Genomic DNA, 27,789 nt, shown 5'->3' with positions numbered 1-27,789 from the left:
CTCTCTCACACACACACACACATATATACACACGCACTACAGTCAGAGTGTACAGTGCTCCTTCATGCAGAATCTATATATTCAGAGTCATATTCCTCTACAGCCTTGGTTCTATCTATCTTTCTGTGGCCAGCATGTTGTTGCTGTCAAACTGAAGGTTTGATTTAACTGGACACTTGGGATATCATTATCCATGTGAATAGAATCTTTAGGAGTGTTAAACCAATGCAGTTGGCTGGCCTGCTCTATCTGCTCTCAGAAACATTTACCATTAATTCAACAGATAGAAGAGAAAGGTCGTGATAACAGAGTTGATGCATTTTATTTGTACGTAGCACAGCCAAGCAGGGTTTCATCATTTCATGACTTTTGGCACGGAATCCAGAAAACAAGTTAGCATTGTTGAACATCTGGTTCCTTTGTTTTGAAGACAATGGCTTATTTGAATGTGTTTTCGGTTAACTGTCTGGAATACGGTCTATGGTTAAAGAGTTACTTCATCCATAAAGTGTAAATCTTTCACATACTCTTGTTAGGTGTCTTTATCTCATGAAGTTTGTGAGGATTTGAGAGGCAAATATATATATATATATATACTTTTTGGCTTAGGAATCCCTTTAATGCCACCCTCCGATTAAAAAACACCAAGAGGTAAATTAAATTTCTTATTGAGCGGCACAAGTTCAGTTCAGACTCTAAGATGTTACAGTACTAGTTGCATGTCCAGTATGAGGAAGGTTGAGGTTTCAAAGCAGTTGGATTATGAGCAGATGCAAAGTAATCATGGGTGCGCATTGCCAAACAGGAGCGCTAAAGGTCTTTAAAGCGACTGAAATAACACAAGTCACCATGTAAACAATTGGAAGGCTTGTGACAACATGGAAAATGTGGTGTGGTTTATTTCAGGGGCACTTCACTCTCCTCCAGTCTCTATTTCTCTCTCAGACACAAGATAAAACACACCCTTAGGGACCGCATCAGCCTTCTGTGAGCAGTGACCCCTGACAATAAGTGACAGATTCTGACAGGCAGACAGGGCTACATGTAAAATCTGTCTCACTCATTTGTACACCTTTTCTCCTGAGGATATCATAGGAGACTCGACATCATCCATTTGGTGAGGTTGGTTTAGTGTACAGCGTGCATACTGTAACTACAGAGCTCTCTCTCTTCCTATGTATATTAACCTACCTGTTAGTTTCCCGATAGTGATATTTATTTTTTAGAGACTGGTGTCAAACTAACTGTGAATAGAGGCAATGTGCAGCATTCCAGAATAATCCCTTCATACAGTATACATGCAGCAGCAGTAATACATAAATATGTATACGCTGAGTACTCTCAAGCGAGCCATCTAAACAGACTTTTAAACATTTTATCATAAGACTTGCTTACGACCATCATTAGTGTATGCCCCCCCCCCAAAGTTAGACTTTGATCCTGTCTTCTTTTACTTGCCTATCTGCTTTCTTCAATGCTCCACTCCAGTCGCTAATGACAGAAGAACACACAGATAACCCATAAAGAAATTCAAGCTTTACATTGCACTGATCTTCAGTTGTTCCACTAATTTCCCCCCCAAGAGGCCAGCACAAGGTCGTGTTTGTGTGTTTGTATTTTCTACTCACCTAGCAGCTAATATTAGCAGCTTTAATTGCTATTTTCCTAAGTCCTCATTAAAATTTTCAAAAAGTAGCGATGAGGTAAACCTTCCGTGAAGCACGATTGTATGTTTCATATGGGCTACAGAGAGGAAAGATTTCAGCATAAGATATCTATTTCTGTGTTTATATGAGATTTGGGATCATTTTCTCCAACTTTTTCCTTCAGCTCCCGAGAAACGGTCTTCCCCTTCTCTCAGCTTGATCCAAATTCCCTGCTCTTTGATTTCTCCCCCAACATTTATCTTAATTTGTCTGAAATCATCAGCTCTTAATATTCAAAAGAAAAACTGATTGGCTTCGAAATGTTTCTCATCTCAGTGATCAAAGTCAGGTCTAAACTCGGTATTTTTGTCTGTTTGCAGGACTGTCTCACGTCAATCAAAAAGTGTCAAAACAGCATCTTCTTAAAAAGCACGATTACTTGTTGACTTGTCACAACTATCTTTCAAATGCCTCTGCAACAAGACCACTGTTGCTGTGTACTGTCAGTTGAGCTGATGCCCTCTGAACCTCCCACTGGTTGATGGATGGGACCACACGAGCCACAACGCCAGTTAAGAACGACATTCCAACCCATAGTACTCTATTCATAAATACATTACAATACGTATAATAGTTGCTTCTTAGATGACAGTGGAGAGACTGTATCAAAAGCAAAGGAGCTCAATTTAAATTTGAAAATCTTTGAACAGACTTAGCAGTACAGAAAGCATACGTGACTGTGCTTGACAAAGCACTGCTACAAAACCATTCATATCAATAACCAATGGTAATTGAGACTGACATTAATATAAGAAGCACGGGGGATTATCAGGGGATATGTAATCTCCCTGGTGTCTTTTGGCTCACGTAATAGATGTCTTCCTCTACATCCAAATAAAATCCTGACTAACTCATCAAAAATTACACTTTTCCAAGGGTGTGCTTAATTTAAAAACGGGTAAAAAAAAAAAAGAAAAAAAAAAAAGAGAAAAGGCTGTTTGTGTACTGAATTAAAATACTATTTTTCTCTCAGTGTGATGCAAAGAGGCAAGAGAGATTAGGCTGAGGAACAGACTCAGACCGGGGAATTCACGCTTCCTTTGACCCTCTCCAAATGCACAGAACAGTTTAACATTTAGTACGACTTTTGTCTCACTCACCATCCTCCGTGGGTACATAAATGTTGAGGTAAAGGCAGTCCTCGCTCTGGTTCTGAACGTAGATGGCGGCGGCATCCAGGTTATCTGTGAACCACACTGGCAGCATGATCTCAGGTAGGACCCCGTGCACATTCTGGGGACACACAGGTGCAAAAGCGGTGGCGTTGCGGATCTCTTGCCACGAGCCCGGAGCCTCGGGAGGCTGGAAGCGGCGCTCGCCGATAGGAGCGGTGGCGTATGGGACGCCTAAGTACTGTTCAACAGGGCCCAAGATCTCGTTGTTGAGCTCCTTCCTGATACCACGGACCTTCCCATAGCCTGTGGATACTATGGGGTATTTTGGGTCGACCCGTTGACATGAAGAGAGCGTCAGGTGTAGCCCCAGCCCCAAGAGCCACACTAGACAGTGATTAGCAATCTGCTGAGAATTGTAATGACATTTCCCACCATAGCCTTGGTGGCTGGCAGCATTGAGAGGAAAAAACAACATGTCCAAAATAAAGGCTCTTTTAGTCATATCACTAGGACTTCAGCAGGATGAAGGGAGGGGTCCTAAATTCATTGAGTTATGGGGGAAAACAAAGGCAAAAAGAGGATTTGCAGAAGGGGACAGGTCAATAGTTTTCTTGGGTTGACATGGTGCAACAGTGGTGGTGGGATTGGTAGCATTCTCGGGTAGACTGTGGTCTCATCTGTCTTCCTCTCTGGAACTCTTGATGGGTCCAGAGCTGCAGTCAGGAGGCCAATTACACCTGAAAGACACAAACATGACGGAGGGGTCAGCACTTGCGGGTAGGTGCTCTCTTAAGTCCTTTCCGCGGGTTTGAAATAGGAACAAGGTGATAAAAAGGTGAAGGGTTGCTTTTTACCATGGCTGAGGTGTCTATTCAATGAGCTAAAAAAGGAACAATGACACTTATGATCCAGTAGTTGACTCCTTTATAGTACATTTATACTGCCCCAAAGCCAAACTTTCATATTGTGTCCAGAGGAACGGATCTGAACGAGACACTTCACAGGAATTTACACTGTTTTCTTTTTTCTTTGCAAGTTTTCACAAACATTAAGCTTCTAAAATGATAAATGGTCTATTTATATAGCTTTTTTTTCCACTTTGGTAATACTCAAAGCGCTTTACAATGTGATCTCATTCGCCTGTTCACACTCTGATGATGGAAGCTGCCATGCAAGGCATCATCAGGAACAATTTAAGGGACAGTATCCTACTTAAGGACACTTTGACACACTCTTCGGGGGAAGCGAGGAATCAAGCTAGCGACCCTTCGGTTGCTAGACGGTCACGCTTCCTCTGAGCCCTGACAGAGGTAACTAATGGTACATCACTACTCAGAGATGCTGCAATGCTCTCTAGAGGTTGTAATTTGCCTTGCTACTCTCAGCCATCTGTCTTTCACACGAAAGGCTCCGATCAACCTCCAGCTTTGTAGAGAAGGGTTCTCATCTTAGAAGTGACTGCTGCTGCACCTCCAACCCTTGCATCAAAAAGACTGATTGGAATTGTGGGAAAGGGATTCGTTGCACAGTGAGGGAGACCAGCACATGATTGGGGCTGGAGCACACTTCCAGAATTGACTCACTAAATGTTAACCTCATGGGATTTTAGAGGGAAAGGTCAGCGCTGAAGTCTGTCGTTCTCCTTGGCTGGATCACTGACTCAACTCCTGTATTCATCGACACTGCCCCTCGCCTTAGCCCCTCCCCTCCTGTTTCAGTTCTTTATCCACATATAGCGTTTTTTTCAAAATCAGTTGACCTAAGACCAGGGGGTGAAGTTACACTTTTAATGTTAACCCACAGAGAACGCAAAAGCTTGTTCACACATCATTCTGAGGAGTGAACAAACTAACCCCCATTGGCCCTGCACCCTTTTAAGCAATCCACACTGTGTCAGAGTTAGCCTTTCTCTCTCTCAACTCAGTTCAGTTGGTTCTTGCTCCCACATTATTACGGATGAATGGGCAGTGCTTATCTCACTCTGGCTTTTGGAGACGAAGCCGTTTAGGTGTGATAAAGGCTTTATGTGGCGCTAACTGTTGGTTGAATGCCACCTCATCCCTCCACCCTCAATCCTGCAATATCCACACTCCACTGCCAGCCAGCAGACACAAGAGATGACAGTAGAATAAAGTGGAAAGATGGCGTGCAGTCCTACAGGATGTTCAAATTACTGATGTGAGTGCTTGTCTGCCTCATAAGGACAAACAGGGACAAACTTTGTGGGAAAAAAAAAACCATTCAGCTAATTAAAGCCCACTTGAGTGACTCCATCTTTTGACACACATTCTGAGGAGGTTGTGAAATTTGTCAAGACACACTGAAACTTCAAAGTTCGAGCGCATACATAGTCAGGCTAAAAAGGCAAGTCAGAAAAGGATTAATGTCAATTTTACACAGTACATGACTCTCTTCATGCTGTAGAAGACTCATTGTGAGGGTGTAAGATAGCGTGATATAGAGAAGCTATCGCCCTTGTTTTGCAATGAAAGGCAAAGACACAAAAGAGATGTATCATCGGATTCTGGATCACCTTTCATGACAGCCAACTAGATTTGCTTAGTTTGACACTACGGGAAATGGCATCATTGCAGAGACCATCACCAGTGTCACGGCTGTCGGTCTGACACAGGATGAAGCTTCACTCAGGAGATGATTAGCTTACAGTAGCTTAGCAAAGGTGACCAGAGATCGCCAAGTCCACGGTATTTCAATAGCCCAATAAGTCATTAACCCTCCCTGATCTCCCTGTATTTATTTATTCATTGATTCCTTCTTTACCTGGCCTCTGCCAGCTTGAGTGGCTATGTTTCCTCTCCATGGATGGTAGTAATCCAACTGTTAACCTTATTCTAAATACGACAATATATTGATTATGGTGTTTATGATCTTCTTTGACAATCATCCATTTCTATTGCTGTTTAAACGCTTCAGCTCAAAGTCTGACTAATTACTGAAACACACACCCACTTTACAACACTACAGCAGCAATTAGTTAAGGTGTCCGTATATACGATGCACTTCAGTCAACACAATATCAAGTTGTCATTTTACAAAGTGTTACGTTCAGGACTATTTTCTGGCCAGGACAGACCTGCATTATCAGTTGGTTGGTTGCCTGGCAACCTCACAGTCATGGCAAGACTCCAGGAAGTCACTGCACCCAGCAAGAAGTTCCATATAAAGTATAACAATTTCTTATAATTTTTTTGTACTCATGAAATGGACATAAAATATATTTGGTTTCAAAATACTAGAGGGAAGATTTTGTTAATTTCCCACAGAGGAAGTAGAGCCATTTCCAACCAGATGAGGGAGTGGTGAAGTACCAAGGCAATGTACAATACACAATACATTGAATAAATGGTGTTTTCCAATAGCATTGCTATTTTCAAAAGAGCTGCGTATTATTACCAGATTTTGACATGCATTTAATTTTGTCAGTGTCCTGTTGGCACATGCAAATGAACACGCAGCACAAGCCCAAGGTCAGAGCCCCTTTAATGACAAAAGCAGGATGCACACACTCGAGTGTCCTGACAGACTGCTATAGCATGGGTGTTTGCATTCTCTATCACTCGCCTTGCTGCCCATGCTGTGGTGTTGTTGTGCACACACGTGTAAAATTCAATGAGGCGTTGCATGTTGCACGTGAGCACAGTCTACGGTAAGCACAAATTAGTGTGTTCTCAACCTCTCACATGTGACTTGCAAATGGTAGTAAGCAAACGTCCGTAACATCTGTTCACGTTAACCATCCGTGAGCTGAAATGGCGTGGAACGTCAATTTTCACACATAAAAAGCTATCAATTGACACACAAATCACCAGGCTGATGTGAGCTGTTTTTTTTCCGCTCTGTTTTATATAATAGGTAGTCCTGTCAGGTGAAGCTGTTTGAGAAGGTAATATCTACCTGCCAGTGGGACACTTTTATGGCAGTGTTTAAATGGAGCGGTCAAAGTGTTTGTGAAAATTTCACAGAAAGGCAATGTTTGAGGAAAATGCTTTCCAAGGGACTCTTTCTTGCTTTACTTCCACTGTGAGTGTTAAAACCACATGTCCTACTTCAGCTCTTAAGTTGCTCTTCTCCACTAGTCAACATATGTGGATGAGAAGCAGCATGGCAGGCCAGAAACAGAGTGCTGAGTTTTTGAGAAAACCTGCACATCTGCCAACTAGAGTGCTGAGGAATGGGATAATTAAATTGTAAAAAACAAAAACAAGATCTGATGTCTGTTTGCTGTATTGTATTGTCTTGCAACCCACAATGTCAAGATACAGTCATTTATTGTCCATTTACGCATTTATATCTGGTCTTTTGCAGGGACATCTGGAGTTTGAAGTTGGTGCACAACGACTTTGACAGCTACAGAGGCTTAGCGTGGCCACAGAGAGAAAAAAAGGGAGCGGAGAGCTTTTTTATTGTTACTTTGGGTCCTTGAGAAATAACTTGCGTCCTAGATTTAATTAAAACATGACTACGTATATAATTCAGTTACTTAATAGCTTTGAACACCTTATATCTTTGGCCACAAATCAATTAAATTGAGGTAACAAGTTATACCATGTAGCATTCAATTATTTTTCTCTCTATGGCAACTACTAATTCGACTGCAGGGATTCATTAGAAGCAAATGGGCATGCGTAAAATGAGTTATCAATTAACTGCACACATTGCATATGTATTTCATGTGGTTTTTGTGTGTAAAAAAACATGGATTTCAGAGGGATGTTTGGTCTTTAAGTGAGCAACCATACTGTCTAACAGCAGGCCGCTGAAAAAGGAGCGGGCTGTTTCAAATTAAACAGGCATTCTTGTTCTCTAAAAGGTTCCAATTGGCCAGACAGGTTAAAGAAATTGTCTTGCTGATAAAATGAGACGCTAACAGGAGAGTTTCTCAGGAGCGGAGCAGATATTAGACATGTACATCTGTATGAAGGCTCAGCCAAAGGGAACCCTCTTCTTTCATACTCGACATTATTTGGCACCTTCCAAAATCTGGCCCCTCTGCAGACCTCCGGGATGTAGCGGGTAGTACAGGAATAGGAAATGAGGAAAAAAAGCTACAAGTCTTTGAAAATGCTGCGTGACATCAGAATTCATTTCCTAAAAAGCCCAGAAGTCTGACAGTTCCTCTGTTTTCCAACTTTATGATGCACCTTTGGTGCTGAAGCAACAGGGCACATATGCGGTGGACTTGACAGTCCAACTGCAGTGAACATTACAGCATTTTAAAATGGGCTACTGTGAGACAAGTTTTAATCTATTCTTGTCAATTAGAATCATGTGTGATTCACTTGCTTTGAGACCCAAATAGTCAAGTAAAATCAGCGTCATCCGCTAATTTTAGGTCACAATGTCTGAAATTATTTGCCAAAAATAGCGCCTTTTATCTACCGAACTCTTTGTAAGAATTGTCTTTTTAATTGGATAAAAAGTTGAGCTCTTAAAACATTTTTGTCTTCAGTCATACTTCTTTTAGCCCTCTTTTCCACTCAATCACAGGGATGCTACTACCAATAGGACCAAGCTGAATGAATGAATACCAGTCTCTAGAATTTGTAAGTACTGAAAAGAAATCATTTGCAAATAAATACAAAACATCATTCTTATTATATTACTGGCAGATTAGACTACAACAGCGTTAACATGGAGGAACCGCAATGCCCAGGGATTGATCGAGGTCACATTTCACAATCTGTCCAAAGGAGTAGCAGTTAATTCATCCGCTTTTCAAGTTTTTAATTTTTCACCTGATTTGTCATGTGCTCATTTGAACTAATAACCTTGAATGAACCAAAACTACAACTCCATTATACGTGCTGCCGACTGTGCGAGAGCTCTATATTCTCTATAAGTGCAACAACATACCATTCTGAACTTGTTGTTGAATCTCTCTCCGCCAAATATGTTCTAATTAGGTTAATCCCTTCAAATAAACATAAGTTGTGAGTTCTTGTCATGCTGTTAATTTCATGGTGACCCCATTATTGAACCGTGCGGTGTTATTAGCGCTGATGAAAGCGGTGAGCTTCTTGCCACAATTTATTCTATTTACCATAAGCTCTCCAGACCCCAAGAGCAGCTCAATGAGATGCCACGGCCTCTCCATCTGTCACTGCTTTCCCATCCTCATCTCACTGCAGCCAGAAAAATGTGGGGATATTCGCACAAACATATCACTTTTTACTAATGGCAACAAATATCTTGTACAGGCTTCTTACATGGATCAGGCCACTTTCAGTCATTTTGGTTTAAAATACAATACTTCACTATGAATTCATCCCAATAATTAACAGCGTGAAAATGTTCCCAGCTAGATGAAGCAGAAGTCAGTCGACGAGGTCTTAATGAAGCATCAAATTCAGGTTGGTAAAGCAGCAGTGGGTGATGGGAGGTAAGACACGTTCGGCAAAAGGTCCCCTGTCCCCGCTAGACCAAAGAAAATCAATATGTTGCTGCTGGTAACCACTATTCTGTCTGCTTAACACCTGTAGATCACACGGAAGACCCCTTTATCTTCCAGCTCCCTTCATCACCACCCAAGCAGAGGAAGATATCCTCTCAGCTACCAGCCACACCGACACAACAGGCCTGCCTTCTTGTGCCTTAACAGTCATAGAGGATTTTCAGATTTTAAAAACATTGGTTACACAGACGGGGCAGCACAGTGGTGCAGCGGTTAGCACTGTCGCCTCACGGCAAGAGGGTTCCGGGTTTGAGCCCCGGTTCAAGCCCGGGGATTTTCTCCCTGTGCCTGCGTGGGTTCTCTCCAGGTACCCCGGGTGCCTCCCACAGTCCAAAGATGACCTGTCCATCTCCTCCAAAGGCTGCTAGGATAGGCTCCCCTTAAGAGGATAAGCGCTATAGAAAATAGATGAATGGTTTCATGGACATATTTGACTGCTTCTTAATACTCTAATTGTGAGAACGCACCTATTAGAGGATTTAGTCTACATGCAGAAGTACACACTCTGTGTTTACTGAATGATTTGAGAGTGGCGGGACTAGGGACTTACAGAAACAACCATGGTGGCGGACGGTTGCCATCATTTGTTTGTTTGGAAAAAAACAAAAGAGGGCAGGCCTGGTTTGGACGTTTTGCGGAATGAGCTGGAGTTGAGCTGGAAATGACATTTCTTCAATAGCTCTCATTGACTATGGCAGGCTTCTGCTCAACATCCCATCCATGTGATTCTTCATCAAGACAATAGAAAGATCAAGTTTGATCTTTAATGAGTGAAACCTGGAAAACCACTCATACTAAAGCATCATCTGGGCGGATAATCAGTTCAGAGCAGTCTCAAGAAGGGACCCCCTCAACTGTCTGTGAATAAGAACCAAAATCCTCCTGATTATCCTCCAGCGTGGGGCCGGCATTAGCGTTTTGGCTAATTGTGAGTAGCTCGATGTGTCAAGCAGAAGTAGTGTGTACAAGGTGATGACAGATTAATTAGTGATGATCTAGGTGAAATGGTGGCTGTGTTGGTGACTGTGGGCAATACACAGTTTGGGGGAGCAGTCTGACAGCTGCTTGGCCTCCAGCTTGAAGCTAATTTAAGAAGAGAATCGCCCATTACATTCAATAAAGGAGCCAGCACAGTCATGGAGACATGATGGTACAGTCTAACTGCTCTACATTTGAATAATAATAACAGCGGATGATGAGCTTGTGTTATATTAAACCAAGAAAACAGATTGGTTGTAAAGACGAAGTTGGAGAAAACAAGTTAACTGAAGAGAGCATTAACCAGCTAACGCTAGCCTCCCTGAATGAAGGAGACTTGAAACATCCCGGTGATCAGTTTGACATAAAACTCAAGCAGAATGCAGCCATGGACCAGACACTGCGCCCACCTTTACTTTACTAGTAGCGTCAACTCATTGAAACGTGACAACAACAGCCCCCAAGTATCTCACCACATCACATCACATGCTTCATTTTTTTTTAGTTTGAAGGTTAATAAGTGATTCATCAGTTGACAACCATCCAGGTCATTTTTTTTTTCTTTGTTGCCAGGGCGACTCAGACCTCCCCAGTCATATACCACGGCTGTGGTTCTCCTGTTCTTATTGCCAGTGTGTTATAAATGCTTTGTTGTCAATGTGCAGGTCTGACTAATTCATTACTGTCTGTGACAGTCACATCTGATCCATCTTCCCTCCCCCCAACTACCTCTTCTCTTGTTTGCCCAGACAGGATGTATGTGATTTATGCTGTGTTGTGATTACAATACAGATTGAATTTGTATCAATAAAATCTGGCTTTTCTTGGCACGGGCATCGGTTGCAATTAAGCCCGTAGCACCAAACTGGCTTCATCACTCAGCTGTGATGGTTGCAGTAGCAGGTGTTTGCTTTATTTTACAAAGACCTGATCGCCTCATATCCAGTCTGTCCTCGATTCAAGAGGCACCACAATAGCAGGTTCCTTTCCTCTCCCGTGGTTCTGTGTTTTAGGCAGGGGAATTGTATTTTTTTGTTTTGTTTTGTTTTGTTTTTTTAAATTTCTTAAGGCGGCAGCAATTTTGAAATGCATGCATGTTAACATTCACAGTAACCAAGCTGTTGCCAGCAATCATCGGCTGGAACTGCTATTCTCATCATTAAACCGCCTTACTATTATTAACTGTCACAATGCTGATAGGACTGTTTTCTTGTTGATTTATTTTGAAACCACTTGTGTTTATGGGTGCTTTACTTCCTGCCCTTGGGTGTTTCCCGCTCTATTGAGTGCCTGCTCCCACAACTGGTTTCACTGGCGCCTCGTTGCTTTGCCTCCCCGGTGTAGATTGTGCCACTGTTTTCTGATTAACCTTCTTCCCTGTTTCTAGCACCTGCCTGCGTTCTAGCCTTCCTGTTTGCAATTTATGTGTTTGGAGAACAAGGTTCAGAGTTTTGTGTTTGAAATTCATTTGTTGGATTCACGTGTTTCACGTGGAAGACCTCTGCATGTTGTCTCAACTCTTTTGCAGCCTGCATCACAAGTCCGTATTTGTTGCTGATTTGGTAGGACAACACTTGATTGACCATTTAATTATAAACACTTGAATAATTTACTGTCCAATCTCTAACAATGTGTCAGCAATGCACAATACTGTGTATCCCAGCTGTGCCGCACCTCTTTTATAAGTCATGAGTACTGAAAAGACTTCTCCTCAGACTGAACCGGCATTTCAGAGACATCCTGAGATGACACGCTTAACTCGTTTTCCAGGTCAATAGCAGGAGGATGGAGGAGAGAGAAGATGAGGAGGTGTAAATCAGGAAAATGAGAAGACTCTTAAGTATTACGTTGTCTCTTAAAAAGGCATCTGGTCATTTATCTTTAAATGGTTTGGAGCTTTTGCTCCAACACCGTGGCTTTGACCTTAAAGGAGAAATTGCAGTCTTTCTAACTACACTAAGATTCACGTAGACTAATAAAGACATTAATCCAGTTGTTGCAGTTGTCATATTAACACTGTCTCTCTTATGTCAGGAGTTAAGTGACAAAAAAAAAAAGGGAAAAAGTCAGCTCTCACGTTTATTTCTTCAGAGTGTTTCAAAAGGACGTGGGGAGTGAAACGTTAAGCTTGTGGGGTTGTTTATGAAGATGAGAACAATGTAAGTGTCAGAGAGAGTGTGCGCCCCTGTCAACATGCTCTGTGCAGAGGTTGACTGAAGCAAGAACAAGAGAAGGTGGTCGATGTAAACTGTCACTCATCACCCGCTGAGTTAGTCACCATCTCAGTTACACTCCTGTCACAGCAGCAAGAAGAATAAATGCATGATCTTGCATTATCTTATAATGAAAAGCATTATGTTTTCAAAATTAGATCCCGAGTGGGACAGTTAGGGGATTGTTTTTTTTTTTTTTCCTTTTCACTCTTTCTTTAAATAAATCATTAGTATCCACTTGCACTTGGATGTTTTCAAAAAGTGTAAAAGCTTTTGGCATTTTGTTACCTGTTATCCCCATGGTCCCCTGTGTAAAGTGCAATATGCTTTTAGGGGCAGTGTTTCTGAGACACATGTCAGCCGCACCTGCTTCACTCTTACGTAAGATCATACGAGCACAAAGAAATACTAGGCTGGAAAAAGCACACATGGTTGACACTATGCACAATAATACACATTGTTACGGAAGTGTGTGGTCAGTGGGGGGAGATGGAAGCACAGCTGCAGTCTGGATTAGAGGGTGACACAGGAGTAGATTTTCACTCCTGCCCCATCTCGGTCCCGCGAACATAATCCTGTCCCATCCCAATCCAGGATGAATGACCCCTGTTTCCATGTTGAGTGTTTTTTTTGTTGTTGTTGTTTTTTTAAGTTGGGTAGTTTAAGGTGACCAGTGATTTAGGTTTTTTATCTTTGAGTTGGATAGCCACCACCACCCCCCCCCCCAAAAAAAATCTGGTTCCACGGTGTGTTTTTTGGTGGCATCAGCATGTGTACTGATCCACACGTCCTGCATACGTCAGGTGGCCTCCCACAAAAGACCAACGCAGTAAGAAGACAATAAAAATGACGGATTAACTAGCACTATTTTCAAAATAAAGGTGTTCATTCATAAAATACAGAAACATTGTTTCCCCTCCCCTTTTACCTGACCCGTCTCGGTAAAACTGAACGACAAATTACATGACCCACATAATTCCTGAAATGAGATAGAGGATTTTTAAGACGGATGTTGATATCATACTGCACCATTTAAAAAAACAAAACAACAACAACAACAACAGAAAACTACATAGAATCCCTCAGTGCATACCCCAGCCAAGGAAGCTACATGCAAACAGAAGACAAGTAGCTTCAAAAACCATTCATGCATTTTCTTGCCTCCCATCTGCAGATCACTGATCCAGAACGTGAGCCACATCATCTCCAGGAGCTTAATACAAAATTAAATTACAGTTTCCACAAACTTCATCAAAATATACTCAGATTCTTCTGAGGTCCAGATTTAGACCAGGGTGATTCTTAGTCTCAAACAGCCATTTCACATGGAGTCCAGGAGTTAGACTAAAAAGAAAAATATCCTCCTGTATCCTGCCATTGGCTGGTAGGATCGGGATCCATCTCCAAAACGCCTTGTTTCTTTTAATATTGACATCATTAAAACCCATTTAATCATAATCTGCCCATTATTTTCTGAGATATCCTTCTAAAAAAACTCAAGTATTTTGACAAGGACTGAAATGTTAAGCCACTGCAACGCAGCCAATAAAGCTCAATAAACTTGAATTCTCATTTCTGACTCAAAAACATTATCCATTTATACATTTCTAGGTACATGCAACCTGACAAGTAAATACCATGAAAGGGAGAAAACGATGGTGTTGGGTCTGTGATCAATGTTGCCACCGTTGCCCGGCGTCATTTCGGAGTAAAACTTCACAAAGTGCACGACGGATCATTAAGGAAACTGAAAGACGTATTGGACTATAAAATCACAAGCTTACCAAGTCTCGGTCGTTGGCATTTTTTATTAAGTTAAATGTATAATTGTCCAATATAAATGATATCATGCATGAGAGAGTTAAGAGGTACGATGACTGAGCTCCACTGGGTTGGAGAAATTGTGAGTGGAAGTGGAAAGTTGAATGTGACTTTAGTCTTTAAACTGGAGAAGCTTGCAGTTGTAGTTGATGTGATTACACCAGCATGTTAAACACCTTATCTCAGATGTAAAGCTTGTGCTTCTGTAACTATATGAGGTCCAATTGGTTTATATGTTTGTTTGGTTTGTGTCCTTTTCACTGGGGAGACTCTGCTCCATTGCTGCAGTGTTGGTGGTAATGCGCTGTGGTCCAACTGTGTTCAGAGTATCCAAACAAATTAATAATTAAGATGTTTTCAGAAAGGCTGGGAGGACCTGCATAGTGTTGTGTCCACTTTAGCGACGCGCAACCCCTTTTTCTCTGAAAATAAACCAGTGGAACTCTGTGTGTGGATGCAGTTAAACCTGCAATATCACAGGGGATCCCAGGAAAAATAAATGAACAGTTGTGTTACGTTCATCAAACTGATCAGGTTCAGGATCTTGGTTTTTCCAGAGGTAATCCCCCTCATCCTCTTTTGAAAAATGGACCATGGGTCCATGGGAGTGGGAGCAGCGGTTGCTCTTCTAGTTGTCAACAAACGGTAAGTTGGCCAAGGTTACGACGTGGCTTTTGACATGCAGATCACTGCGCCTGGTCAGGAGAGGAGTTCCAACTAGATTCTAAATCAGATCATGTACTCCAATTTGAAATTGGTATTTAAAGATGAATGTTATGCAGAACCCCAGTGTATTAACACAGGAAAAGACCGTTTTGGAGAAACATGCGCTTAATGACTTTTGACAGAGGTAAACTACCACTCAGCCATAACACTACCACTCATTGTGCTAAGCTTTATTTTCCAGCTTGGAGTGTCCCTTTAAAGCTGGGGACACGTGCAAATGGCAGAAAACAAGACCAGTAGACTAACAGACCAACAACATTACCTCCTTGGTGCAGGTACTTAATAGGCTGCACGTGAGGGAGATGACAGGTGCACTTTCTTTGACCACTGACAATCATAATCACGATTAATACAACCACCTTCAAGTCTCGCAGCTGCTCCCATACTGAACACTGCTCATCTGTTTAGGGAGGGTGAAAGCAGATTGCCGTCTTTTTCTCGCCAGAAGAGTTCAGCTTGTCCCGAATCACGAGCCTGCTTCATTGTGTCACACCCGGGCAGTTCTGACTGATCATCATTCATTTCAGTAAACACGTACAGTTTACTTTGCCGCTCTATTCAAGCTGCCACAAAAACAAGCAGCTGCTGAAATTTAAATGTTGCCTTCAGAGGACTGTCATGTTCAGATGAAAGCATACCTTGACAGATGGGCTGGCTGCATAGATGATGTAGTTAGCTTAAGAAGAGCACTAAGACTCGTATGTAATGTATTCTGCCGAAATGATTTGTATGCCCAAAAGTGTTGAGAGGTTTCCTGTTCTCCAGAGGTACTGGTCTAAGGTTAGTTGAATAAAAGATGGGGGGTGTAGTATGGGCTTCAATGCTACTGAAATCAATGAACATACGAGCCTTTTTGGGCTGCTGATCGAGGAGGTAGGATTTCTCATTGAACTGGATTTCATTCTAAACCGCTCCTGACACAAGGACTTAGTTATTCTAATTTAATACACTTTTTTATGATTGTTAGGAACTATATGCTCCAAGATTCTGTTCCTGCCGAAGAGTGACTGTGTCCATACATAGCCCTGGCTCGACGAACGGCCAATCAGCAGCCAATCGGGAAGTTACAATTAGACGGTAATGTGAAAAAAAACGGCTGCATTATTATCTTTCCGACCAAGATTGAAGATATTCACCGACCTCACATTCTTTCCTTTGTAATTCGGCATCTATGGTTTCTCCTCAAGATCATTAGGGCAGCGTGGATGCGTGCTGGAGCTTGGTGGCTTCCTGATGTTCTTCATCAAGTGGTGTGGATTTTACTTTCACTTGTTTTCAGATGCAAGTTCAGCTGAGAGAGCTGAAAAAGAGATTAAGGTTTACGGCCTTCTAACCAGAGGTCATGGCCTTTCGGATTTCCACATTTTATGGCCAGTAAGGCGGGAGTGACGTCAGTGCAGCCCAGTTTATTGGGGACAATGACTTTTACCCTGCTGTGTTCTGAGGAATGAATCCAGGAATGTCCAGTAAATTGAATTATGTGACACAGTCTTAATTAAACTGTCAAATACTGTACTGTATATGATTGATTTAGACCCAAAATATCTCCCATGAATGAAGACTAGTCTTGCATTTTAGAATATTCTAACAAGAAGCACATCTGCATCTACCAACAAAATTGGTCTCTTTGTATGACTATACCACAGAAATCAGACCGTTTAGCATGTGATATATGGCAAGGTTAGCGGAGCGCTGGCCTTCTGTCTACAAACATCCGAAACTAAAATGCACTAATAACCCTACGCCAATAAAACAGCTAAATGTTCTGGCATATAAAGGCCAAGTCAGCAGTTCACAAACCACATGATGTGTGTAATTTATAGTGTCAAAGCTTGCAGCGCTAACAACCAACCAGAGTCTTCACATCACAACAACGCTCACCATGTTTACAGCAAGTCCAGAGCTCACAACAACAGTTTCTTCTTCAACTGTACTCCCAGGCTGTGGTTCTCAGCTGGATTTCACTACTTTAGTCAACAGGGTGTAATTCTGTCATTATGTAGTCCTCTGAGGGTTGCATTTGCATCTCTCCAGTGCTGTGACGATAGAGCTCACTGAAAACATGCCCACTTTTTTTTTTTTTTTTTTTTAAATTTCAGGTAGAATTTGACAAAGCTCATAAATTTGTTAAAACATTGAACTCGGGTCGAAATCTCTTTCCTTATGAGAACAGGTTGGATACACACAAGGTTATTCAGATGTCAAATCTTTACACACACTCTTACACATTCACTGAGATAATTCCAAACGTAGAGAAAAATAGCAGCTAGTTAAATTGCAAATTTCAAGCTGTGTGCACTCCATCCCAGTGGGGAGGTTTATTATACTGGAAACTAGAACTGGTCTTTACCAGTTAAGAGTATACAATAAGAGTTATGACTCAACTTCCGGTGGCACGGTGATACAGTGGTTTGCACTGTCGCCTCACAGCAAAAAGGTTCCGGGTTCGAGTCCTGGCTTGGGTGTGCTCCGGCTCCCTGTTCCTGCGTGGGTTCTCCCTGGTACTCCAGCTTCCTCCCACAGTCCAAAGACATCAAGAGGGGACGAGGCTGATTGATACTCTAAATTGACCGTGGGTGTGACTGTGAGAGTGAATGGTTGTCTGTCTCTATGTGTTGGTCCTGTGATGGACTGGCGATCTGTCCAGGGTGAACCCCGCCACTCGCCCGAAAGCTGCTGGGATAGGCTCCACCCCCCATGACCCTTAACAGGATAAGCAGTAGAAAATGGATGGAAATTACAAACTCTGAATGAAGTGCAGTGTTTGCACTTTTCTGATAGTCAGAGGACAGCTCTCTCTGCTGGCTTGCTAACTTTGACTGCTGTACCTTGCTAGCCTCTTTGCAATTGGCCATGTTCAGCACGGTGATGGTGAGGGTCTTGATTTACTTTGAGCTTCTGTACATTCTGTGGAAGCTCCGTTAAGTTTTCATGGTTGTTCTACCTCTTTTAAAAAACTTGCAAATACTCCTGTCTTCTCCACTCACAGAGAAAAACATCCATGTTGATGACGCTAGTGCGTGTGTGTCCGCGTGCATGCATGAACCGTCATGCTGCTCATGCTTGTAAATTACAGCAGCTCAGAAACTCAGAGACTAAACTGAGACTAATTGGCCAGTCTTCGGTCATAGACAGTTAAGCTGAAAAGTGGACGATTCCACTCACAAGCTGACGGGATCTTCATTAAAATAATGGATTCCTCTGGCTTTGAACATTTTTAGAATCGATTGAGATAAATGTGCTCATTTGAATATGAAAAAGTTACATACATAAATGGACTGTGTACTTCGTTTATTTTGAGAGCCACATTTAAACTGATTCTCAGTCCAATCCATGTCGTCAGAGCCCACAGGTTTCTAAAGAGCACCACCTGCCGAATATGACGAAGGGTACACCACAAACAATTGCCTCTAATAGACCGTGAGATCTTAGCAATCTTATAAATCTATGCAAGCCAAGCTGTGGATTTAAGACATCAGAGCAGACTCCACTATGGTGGCACAAGTCTATTAGCTGCAATCAGAGTGTGTCACATGTCGCATTCTTTTTGGTTTGTTCGCGGATGTAGGTTGTAGTGGCGGTCACACGCTGACATGGTCAACTTGAATTTCTCACAGCGTCAGAGTTTTGTCCCAGGCTGTCTTCGGTCGGAGGACTGAGGTGCCAGCCCTCTTTGAACCTCTCTGACAGTGCAATGTGGGACCAGCTTCTAGACACAAAACCAGGGATATTACGACGTTCAGTTTCTACACAGCTTGAAAGATATGCTGGTTGTTTTTTTTGTTTTTTTTTTAATAATACATGACATATCTGAATGCCAGCTTGTGCATCACTGCTCAATCAAATGATGCATCTGCTTAATGGATCATATCTGATTACTTGAAGAGGGAAACTTTTGCAATGCCAGAAAGGTCACGTGTGGTGTTTTAATGAGTTTGTTCCTCAGCAGCTCATAAAAGACACATTAAATTACCAGATATTCTAATAGGCTTTGGTGTGATATTCTGTACTGTACAAGACAGGACAGTGCTTATCCCGGCTTATCTCATGGATGGCTGTTATACGATATTGTTCAGAAGAGGTTACACAAGATGGTTACCATGGCATTTGCACAAGCGCTTCTCCAGCTTTAGTTTTGCTCACAGATAATGGGTCAGGTCAAGCCATTCTCCTGCTTTTCTCCTCTATGTACGTGACATGACTGAGAGCTGGGACATTTTAACCTCCTTTGACTACTTTGACTTAACATCTTAACACAGAAATTAAAATATCCAAACCCTGCAAAGTAAATGTTTGATGAAAAGATGCGGTAGCTTGGAGGGTCTTGACTCGTCGTGTGGGAGGGAGGGTTAGGATAATGACAGCTGGCTGGGTCAAATACAAGGAAATATCTGTAGAGATTCATTTTTGCTGCCAAATGATTGATAAAACTTGATATGACACTATGATATCCAAAAAATTTTGTTGTTGTTGTTGTTGGAAGTTTGCAGCTCAGTTTCCAGGGTTTTGTCCACTCCCAGGTTAAAACCCTCTATCTCTCAGCCCACAGGAATCACATATTTTGAAACATGTTCCTGATACTTCTCTGATGGTTCCGGGCAGTCCCTCACTATAAAAACAGTTCGTGCACGAGGGCTTTCTCGTGGACTTTCTGAGCCCCCGATACACACTTTCTCTAAGTGCTCAATCCTCTGGACTGTCCTCCAGGGACTGACCAACAAATCATAATGCTGTGACATTAAAAACAAGGATGGCAGGGGAAACCCAGAAGCATCCCGGAAAACATAAACAAAATAATTTGATCCAACTGTACTATGACTTCCAAATAGCCCAACATGCCTTCTCTGTCCTCACTGTGACACTGCCACAGACTGGTGGACCCTGAGACTGTGCTAAATTACCCATCATTAGAAGAGCTCTAAAAAGGATGGACGAACAAGTGTTTGATGTAAAAAATCAAACACCCGCTGATTTAAATTGATTGGTAGAGTCACTTTAAAATCTTGCTGACGGATCTGAAGTTCATACAGAAATTCATACTGCAACTGCATCCATGTTATAGGAGACCATAGATTTATACAGGAATATATAATACTGCTGAGCTTTTCAAAGTGTGAATGCGTCACTGCGAGGAGACCACTCGTTTTTTTTTAACACCTTTTTCAAAATAGTCTCTTACAGTATGAGATGGCAGCAAGATGATAGTGGACCGCTTTTGAGTGCTTTTAGCGTGAGAGGTTTTATATTGTGGACACAGCTCGTTTTACAGCAACAAATCCTTTGGTAGCAGCATCACTGGTAAGACCCGAGACACGCGGTATACTTAAAGCAAAGACAGAACAAGAGTTCATCTGGATGCATAACTAGAATTCAAATTATATGTTTCACAGCAGAATAAAAGAATCTGTGAGAATACCTTTCAACTCAGTAGTGCTTTGTCAAATTTTCATTTTCGCTCACTGCCCGGCATCGACTTAAGTTGACAACAGTCTCCCAGACACAAGCACGCGGATGCTACATACAACGTTAGTCAATGGCAACATGGTGGAAGCCAGCCACAACAGTCAAAGAGCTTCACATAGTGGACGAAACATAGGATACGACTGCCTCTTTCTCTTCCAATCAATGCCTGAATATATCGGCAAACAAATCACTGTCAGTCACAAGCAGGTATTTGACTGTTGCTTGAAGGCGAGGTGCTACTGGACGGCGACAGTCATACATTCCCAGGGTTGCTGGTTTATAAGAACACTAGATTTCACTTTTCATGTCATCACAACCTCATGGCATAGGCGATGACATGGAAAGATCTTGATGTCACACACTAGCAAATCCCTTGAAGACAAGATAATCTGACAAATTTAGATGCAGGTTTTTATATGTGCGTTTCTATTATTTCTCACTTGTGCATAACAACTATAATTCAAGCATGAAACACTGTCCTTTCCCATTTGTGCTGACATAATACATGTTTAAAAGGGATGCTAAGCGCTTGGTGCTGAAGAAAATGACTGCAATTTATGAGTCATCTTCATGATTGCCATGTTTATGCAAACAAAAAAGTATATCTATAGCTGCTTATTTCATTTGTGGTTTGTGATATAAAGTTGCATTTACGTGAAATGCTAAACATTCAAAGTCAATTCACCTCCGTTTCATATCGGGCAACACCAGTAATGCTGAGCGTAAACCCGTGGAGTCAGACAGTGGAGGGCTAATCATCGCTCACTCCAATCTCCAGTCTGGTCTTGGTGCTGCTGGAAAGTCGAACCACTATAGAGACACAGGCGGCAGCTTCCAAAATGGTTTATTGACGACTGCTGCCGGCGGGGGACGGTGAGTGCTGGCCGCCCGGTCATCGGCTAGCTGTGTCCGCTAATGGGGACGTTCAGCTCCAAGAAGTTTTGGTTTCACATCTGAAAATAAATTTAGGTACGTCATGTTTAATCACTGCAGGGACATCTGAGCTAGATGGAAATATTGGGATGATTTGGTGACGCGGGGCTGTTGTTGGAGGGGAATGTGACTAAAAAAACAGACAAATTGTGTGCGAACACAACATATGACTTGGCTATCTAAGGACTTCTGTGTTCATAGCATTAAAAAAAAAAAATTGCACATTTCTACTCATAAAAACAGTGCTAAAACTAATAACTGAGGTTGTTCTTTTCACTGTAACCGAAATTTTCCGATCATTTCATCCTGAACATCTGTTCAACTAAACCGAGTAAAAAAAACACATGAATCCCATTTATCTAATCGAACTCAAGCGACATAATAACTTAGCATAAAAAAATGCTAAGGTTCTGTAAAAAGCTACTGTCAGTCAGGCATTAGGGGTTTAACTGAAGCAGCTTGGATCACATTCACCAGCAGCAGCCTGCTAGGAAAGAAAGCTAGCATATGCTAAGTTTGTATACGATCTCATTTTCTCATCACAAGGCTCGTTGACTCTCGGATTGATCAAACCACACAGCAAAGTGTAATCAGAGAACAGATTAAAGGGTCATTTCATCAGTTTGGTGTTGGTGCTAAATTGTACTTGTTTGGGGGTAAAATGATCTAACCGTCCCTTTAAAATCCGTCTTTGATTATGAACACAGGCATGGATATCTGACGAGGCTGCTCTTCACAGCTGTAGAAACAATATTTATCCAATCAATCAACAAGACAAAGAAAGCTCTGGGTCTGCCCCTAGTGATGAAGGACAGAACATTTCATTTCAGCCCTTTTGGACACTTAAACTTGCTCACACACATCTCGCCCACACATACACCATTGAACATTACATGTTTTGTCATCATTTTATGTTCTTATCCAATCCAGTGAGCCACAGTTCTTCTTTTCTTTTTTAACTCCTTTTATCTTTTCTATTTCTTCTCTGGAAAGTTAAACGACCAGGCTGACCATAATATTAGCTTTATTGGATTGGCCATTCGCTGGAGTGTATTAGATACGACGGTCTGGGGAGAGGCATCCATGACCGCATCTATCGCTGGCACCAAAAAACAAAACAAAGACAAGTTGCTCGTTTGAAAAGGACGGTAAATATTAGAGCTGCCTGAATACAGCCACAATGATAATCAGAATTATTTAAACAATATTGTAGATGTATCATGATTATTTCTTGATGTATTCTGTGAAGAAAAAAATTCTCGTGCATTTTATTGCTGAATGAGTAAGGAAAACAAGCGCTATCGTGTTGTGGCAGGAAACAATGTTGTCCTCAAGCAGAGTCTCCTTTGAGAATGGAGTCTTGCTGGATGCACCTTGAGATCGTATGCAGGGTTTCCGCCAGTGTATTACATCACAAGCTCCGAGGCCAGTGGCCTAAGCTGACACCCAACCAGGCCAGGGTTATTTAATGAAATGTATTTAAAGACAGTATTTCACCACAGATCCTCCTGCTAGTTAGCCTTCACGCGCTGCTTCCCTTTCCCAGGCTCGTACACTCTTTCGCTCCCCCTAAGCACAAGAATTACGCGTCGTATTGACACAGACCTATAGGTCCGCTCCACACGTTTCCTCCTCCTGTCAGAGTTCTTTCCTTCATGATATTTAGTTATGTAAATTTAAGTGTTCAACACGCGTTCGCCAACTCCCAAACAATTTGTTCCAACCCAGTGGCATACATGTAGAAGCTCTGCCGTCATCTTGTGTTTCGGCGGTGTCAATGCAGCAATGAATCGGTCACACAGCGGTTGAAGTAGCTCTTGATTTGTATGGCAGCTGAGCGTTCCACGACCAGAGTACACGTGTTAAAGGTCAATATCACCAGATTGTGTAAATTGTTGAATGCCAACACTGTGACTGTGATAGCCCGTTTTGTTTATAGGATAAATAACTGAACCGCATCCTTTAGCATAGCAACATATGCATCAGTGACGAAAACATTGCAATAGATCGTCACAGAAAAACATTCGAGTGATATTTAGATTTCGGGTTTTATATTTCTGTGAAATCCCGATCTTTGCTTTTCATTCTTTGCCCTTTAAACCATTCACGTTTAGTTTTAAATAATGAAAGTAGACAAAAAGGCACGAGGCATAAGAGAGCAAGCTATTCTAACAGTACAAAAATCTGCAAAGCCACATTATTGGTTTTCTGCTGGATTTTAAATGTCACTCCTCCAAAGCTACTGCCAGTGTATACGTGAAAAGGGCCTTTCTCCCTTAAAAATGAAAATACACCATTCCTCATCTATGACCTGTCAGAACAGAGGTCCTGTTGTCTGCCATTAACTGAGCACTGCCCAACCACCGCTGAATATTAATGGAGCCTCCCTGGATCATCAGAGTGTGTGCATTTAATTCACAATCTGCATCTTCCAGGACACTGGCTGTGTGTGTGTGTGTGTGTGTGTGTGTGTGTGTGTGTGTGTGTGTGTGTGTGTGAGAGAGAGTGAGTGAGTGAGTGAGAGTGAGAGAGAGAGAAAACGGGTTTGCACTGCGTTGAGTCTTGGAGCGGTTGTGTTCATTAGAGAGGACATCTTCTGAGTTCAAGGCCTGTCACAGACTCTGGTTGCAGCACAGCAGCTTGTGTGGTATTAGGCAGTAACACAGTCATCAGCTGATGTAATAAAAGCATTATTATACACCTGCACCGGCAAGGCAAACGGGTCCTGTCTGAGCCCAAAGGAACAGACCAGCCTGTTGGATTGGCTCTACATGATTCCAATTAAATCACATGAATCTCATGTTGTTAGCAGCATGGTGACTGAACGCTGCTGCTGGATTCTCACAGTAGACGGATCATGTTAAGATGTGACAGCTTATCAACAGGCAAGGCCAATCGAGGGCTCCCGCTGAAAGGGAAGAAAATATGTGCTATAGCAACAAAGTGGCACGAGGATTTGCATTGAAATCTCATTCCCCAATTGTGACAGTGCGTCAAGATGGATAACGTGCGCAATGTGCAAAGTCACTAAAGCGTACAGATTGCGCACACGTAAAAACCCCAGGATGAACATGAAATTGCAAGGAGGAGGTGGAGAACGTATGGCTTACCTAAAAGATTCGATGCAAGCGCAGGAGTTATGAGGATGACGATGGTGATGGCCCGTCCATCTACACTGGATTCGTGGTTTCTATCCCCTGTCGGCGTGTCGATGATATTTTAACTAGGCCATTTCTTCCCTGATCGCAATTATTTCTCAGGAGGGTAACGCGTCGCAGGCGTTCGCACATCAGCACACCTTCTCGCTGTCCGTCTTTCTCCGGCTTTTCCAAAAAAAGCACACCTCATACTGCCCCCTCCTCCTCGTATTAGTCTCTGACAACACCCTGCTCTGTGTCTTGTTCCCAGATATTAGACTTTAATAATGTCGAGACGCAGCAGAGAGTAAAATTTAGACAGAATAAAGCGCTCACAGTGAAAACGAATGCGTAACGCCACAGCGTCAAGTCTCCGCACGCTGCTTCAAAAGTCAACGCAGCGATATGTCCTCTTTCCCTCGTTTGTCCATGCTAATAACAGTAATAATCCACGATACTGCGCCGAGAGGGCCTTCGGAAACATATATCGTTCGGCTTCAAATGTAAAACAGTGGTCTAAAAAGAGAGTCCTCAAAATCAGGTGTCCAATCTCCCCTTTGCGCGCTTGCGTGGAGCTCTCTCCCTCTCACTCGGTATCTAATGCTCTTGACAGAAAAAGATGGCTCAGTCTGGGGAACAGCGCGGGCATCTTCCGCTTAGTCCTCATGGTTTTACAATAGCAGCAAAAATATAAAAACGAGGACGCGGTCATTAAAGTGTTCAGACGCTCGATGGCTGCGCTGGAGAAGAAGCTCCCACGGCTCGAGCTCCACCAGTCTCTCTCTCTCTCTCTCTCTCTCTCTCTCTCTCTCTCTCAGTGCGGTCTCATCGACTCCCGCTTATAGGGCACCTCTTGCAATATTTCAATCTCACAGCTAGTTGTCATGATGAGGAGGTGAGACGCATAATTCAGTGAGCAGGCGCTCACTCACCCTGCCTGAGGAAAAAAAAAATCATCTGAAATAGGAAACAGGCTGTGGGTTGTCTTTGATTGTTTTAAAGATGAGGATCTGCACCAGCCTGACGTCAGCATCGGGGTTTTTTTTTTTTTGGTTTTTTTAGCGCCAGACATGGGTGCATCTCCCTCTGTGAGAACATAAATCTGTAGCAGCAGCAGGTGAGTAATAATAGGTTATGATACAATGATGTCATTATTATGTGTAAATAAATATGTAAATTCATAGAAAAAAATATTCTCCTTTTGCACTCTCCACAGTTGCACTGTTGCCACATGCTTGTTCAGTGTTGTGTTTCCTATGTTGAACAGATCTGCATATTTCAAGCTAAATGACAAACACACGCAGCCACCAAGTTAGCTGGGCTAACAGACAAATGCCAGACTAAAGATTAATTCCATAGAGGTGATCAAACACACGTGAAGTAGAACGTGGTATTTGTATATCTTTGGAAATTCTTCAAGTCACTTTGATCAAGATTACACTTTTTAAACTATGTGGTTATGTATATTTTGGATCAGCTGAGCGGGGGTTCCCTGCTGGACCAACATGGGCCGTCACAGACTTCATGTTTGTAGCTCTGTTTCTACTGACTGTGTCCTAGTAGTCACCTAGAGCCAATTGCCAAGGTTGCTCTGTGACAGGAGCAACACTTTGAGATTTCATTATGCAAATATATAAATTATAGCTCGATCGCGCTGAAATTATATGTAAGATGAGGTCCCTCCCGGTTGTGTTCACCCTGCAGTTTCACGCGCAGGCCTATTTAGCGGTTGATATGCGTTTATGTGGAGTTTGAGTGTTCATTTGAAGTCGTGTCTGCTTCCACCAAACCGTGTCCTTCTGGCTCCATTTTGCCTTCCAGTGACTGCTGAGGGTAATATCTGGTCTTTTCACTTTAAATACTCCGCTGTAATGGGATCAGTGAGACTTGTCATACTAGAAAAAGAGACTTGATGCTAAAAAGCTCCTCAGAGTTGGTAGGAACTGACTTATCGAGTCATAATCAGGGACACGTCAGAGTGACCCATTTCAAAAACATTCGACATTGTCTCAGTAAGGGTCAGCAGCCTTCAAGACCGCGTAGCCCACAGTCTTTGTAGACCACGGAGGCCAAACCAATCATTGAGGAAATGAGATGGTTCGGCCTTAGGTGGATTTCTTTTGTGTGTCCCTAGCTGTTCCCACCTTGCATCTTGAAGTGCCGCTTCTGTCACCTTGCAACCTTAACAACTGGCTGCAGGTGACAATCAAGGACCCAGCTAGTAGAAATGGAGGAAGTCGTGTTAAATTAATGACAGCCCATCCTGGTCCAGCAGCGCCAGTATGGACCCCCTCATCTAAAAACATTCAGAAACAGACATCTTATGAGGTGTACTATTTATAGAACTGAACTTACGACGTTTTACTTGGTGTATTTTATTACCTCAGCCGAGGAAATCATATGTGCGGTGGTGTTTGTTTGCAGATTTATATATATATAAAAAACAATGTTCACTAAACTTAGTGGAGAGGTGTAGTGTGGTAGCCCATTACATACTATCAGATCCATTAAACACTGCAAAAGAACTGCATTGTTTTCATCTGCTTGGCCTGAGCTCGTCTTGGTGGAGGTATGAATTCTCCGAGTAGCCCCTAGTTTATGTTGCAAATAGTCATAAAGGCAGCTGTAAAGGACATCATAACCTACTCAACAATTACTCATTAACAGAAAGATAGTTTGAATGGGATGTAGCTCGATAAAACTGTGTGTAGTTTAATCAAGTGAAATTAAATTTAATCGACTGATCTATTCATTTTGATGCAATTATATTTAGTGAACTGTGGCGATCTCTCTACATGTCAAGACCCAGAGGCAGCGCTGTCGTTCTGTCCCGTACCAACATGGAGCTTCACTTTGCATTCAGACAAACTAATGTGACAGCTACATTTGTTAGATTTCATCTTTGAGACCAACATTTATCTCCCAAAAGGAATTATATCAAACTGCTGCAGAGACCTCAGAGCCACAGAGCTGTACAGATCATGTTCTCCCCTGACTGAGATGATGACGGACGCTAGCAGCCCGGCTCCTGAGATTCCCCTGCAAATGTTGCTGCAGATTTATAAACAGGCTCCGCTTTGGGGAAAAAGACAAAAACAAAAAAAAACAACTTACCGTATATTATAAATGTGAGTGCTTATTCAAAGTCTCTGCCTTTGCTGCTACTGAATGTGCCAAAAAAAAAAAAAATTCTGGCATTGGCTGCAAAGGATCCACCAGGTGGAG

General features: G+C 42.3%; 1 protein-coding gene across 1 annotated transcript in view; it reads right to left on the bottom strand.

Annotated features, from left to right (window-relative positions):
* LOC147248953 (neuroligin-2-like) overlaps positions 1–25,348 on the bottom strand; it is a 65,742-nt gene extending 40,394 nt beyond the window's left edge. Inside the window, exons 1-2 of the mRNA XM_086226930.1 lie at positions 24,538–25,348; positions 2,807–3,558 (exon numbers count right to left, since the gene is read on the bottom strand). Of these exons, the coding sequence (XP_086083056.1) occupies positions 2,807–3,323 (517 nt within the window). The 5' untranslated portion in view covers positions 3,324–3,558; positions 24,538–25,348. The remainder of the gene's footprint in view (positions 1–2,806; positions 3,559–24,537) is intronic.
* Between the last annotated feature and the right edge of the window lie 2,441 nt (positions 25,349–27,789).

Source organism: Aulostomus chinensis, chromosome 15 (genome assembly GCF_037954235.1).
Source record: "Aulostomus chinensis isolate RoL2024-O1b breed Wild chromosome 15, RoL_Achi_v1.0, whole genome shotgun sequence".
NCBI lineage: Eukaryota > Metazoa > Chordata > Actinopteri > Syngnathiformes > Aulostomidae > Aulostomus > Aulostomus chinensis.
The sequence above is the reverse complement of the archived record's forward strand: the minus strand, read 5'-3'. Positions and strand labels throughout refer to the sequence as shown.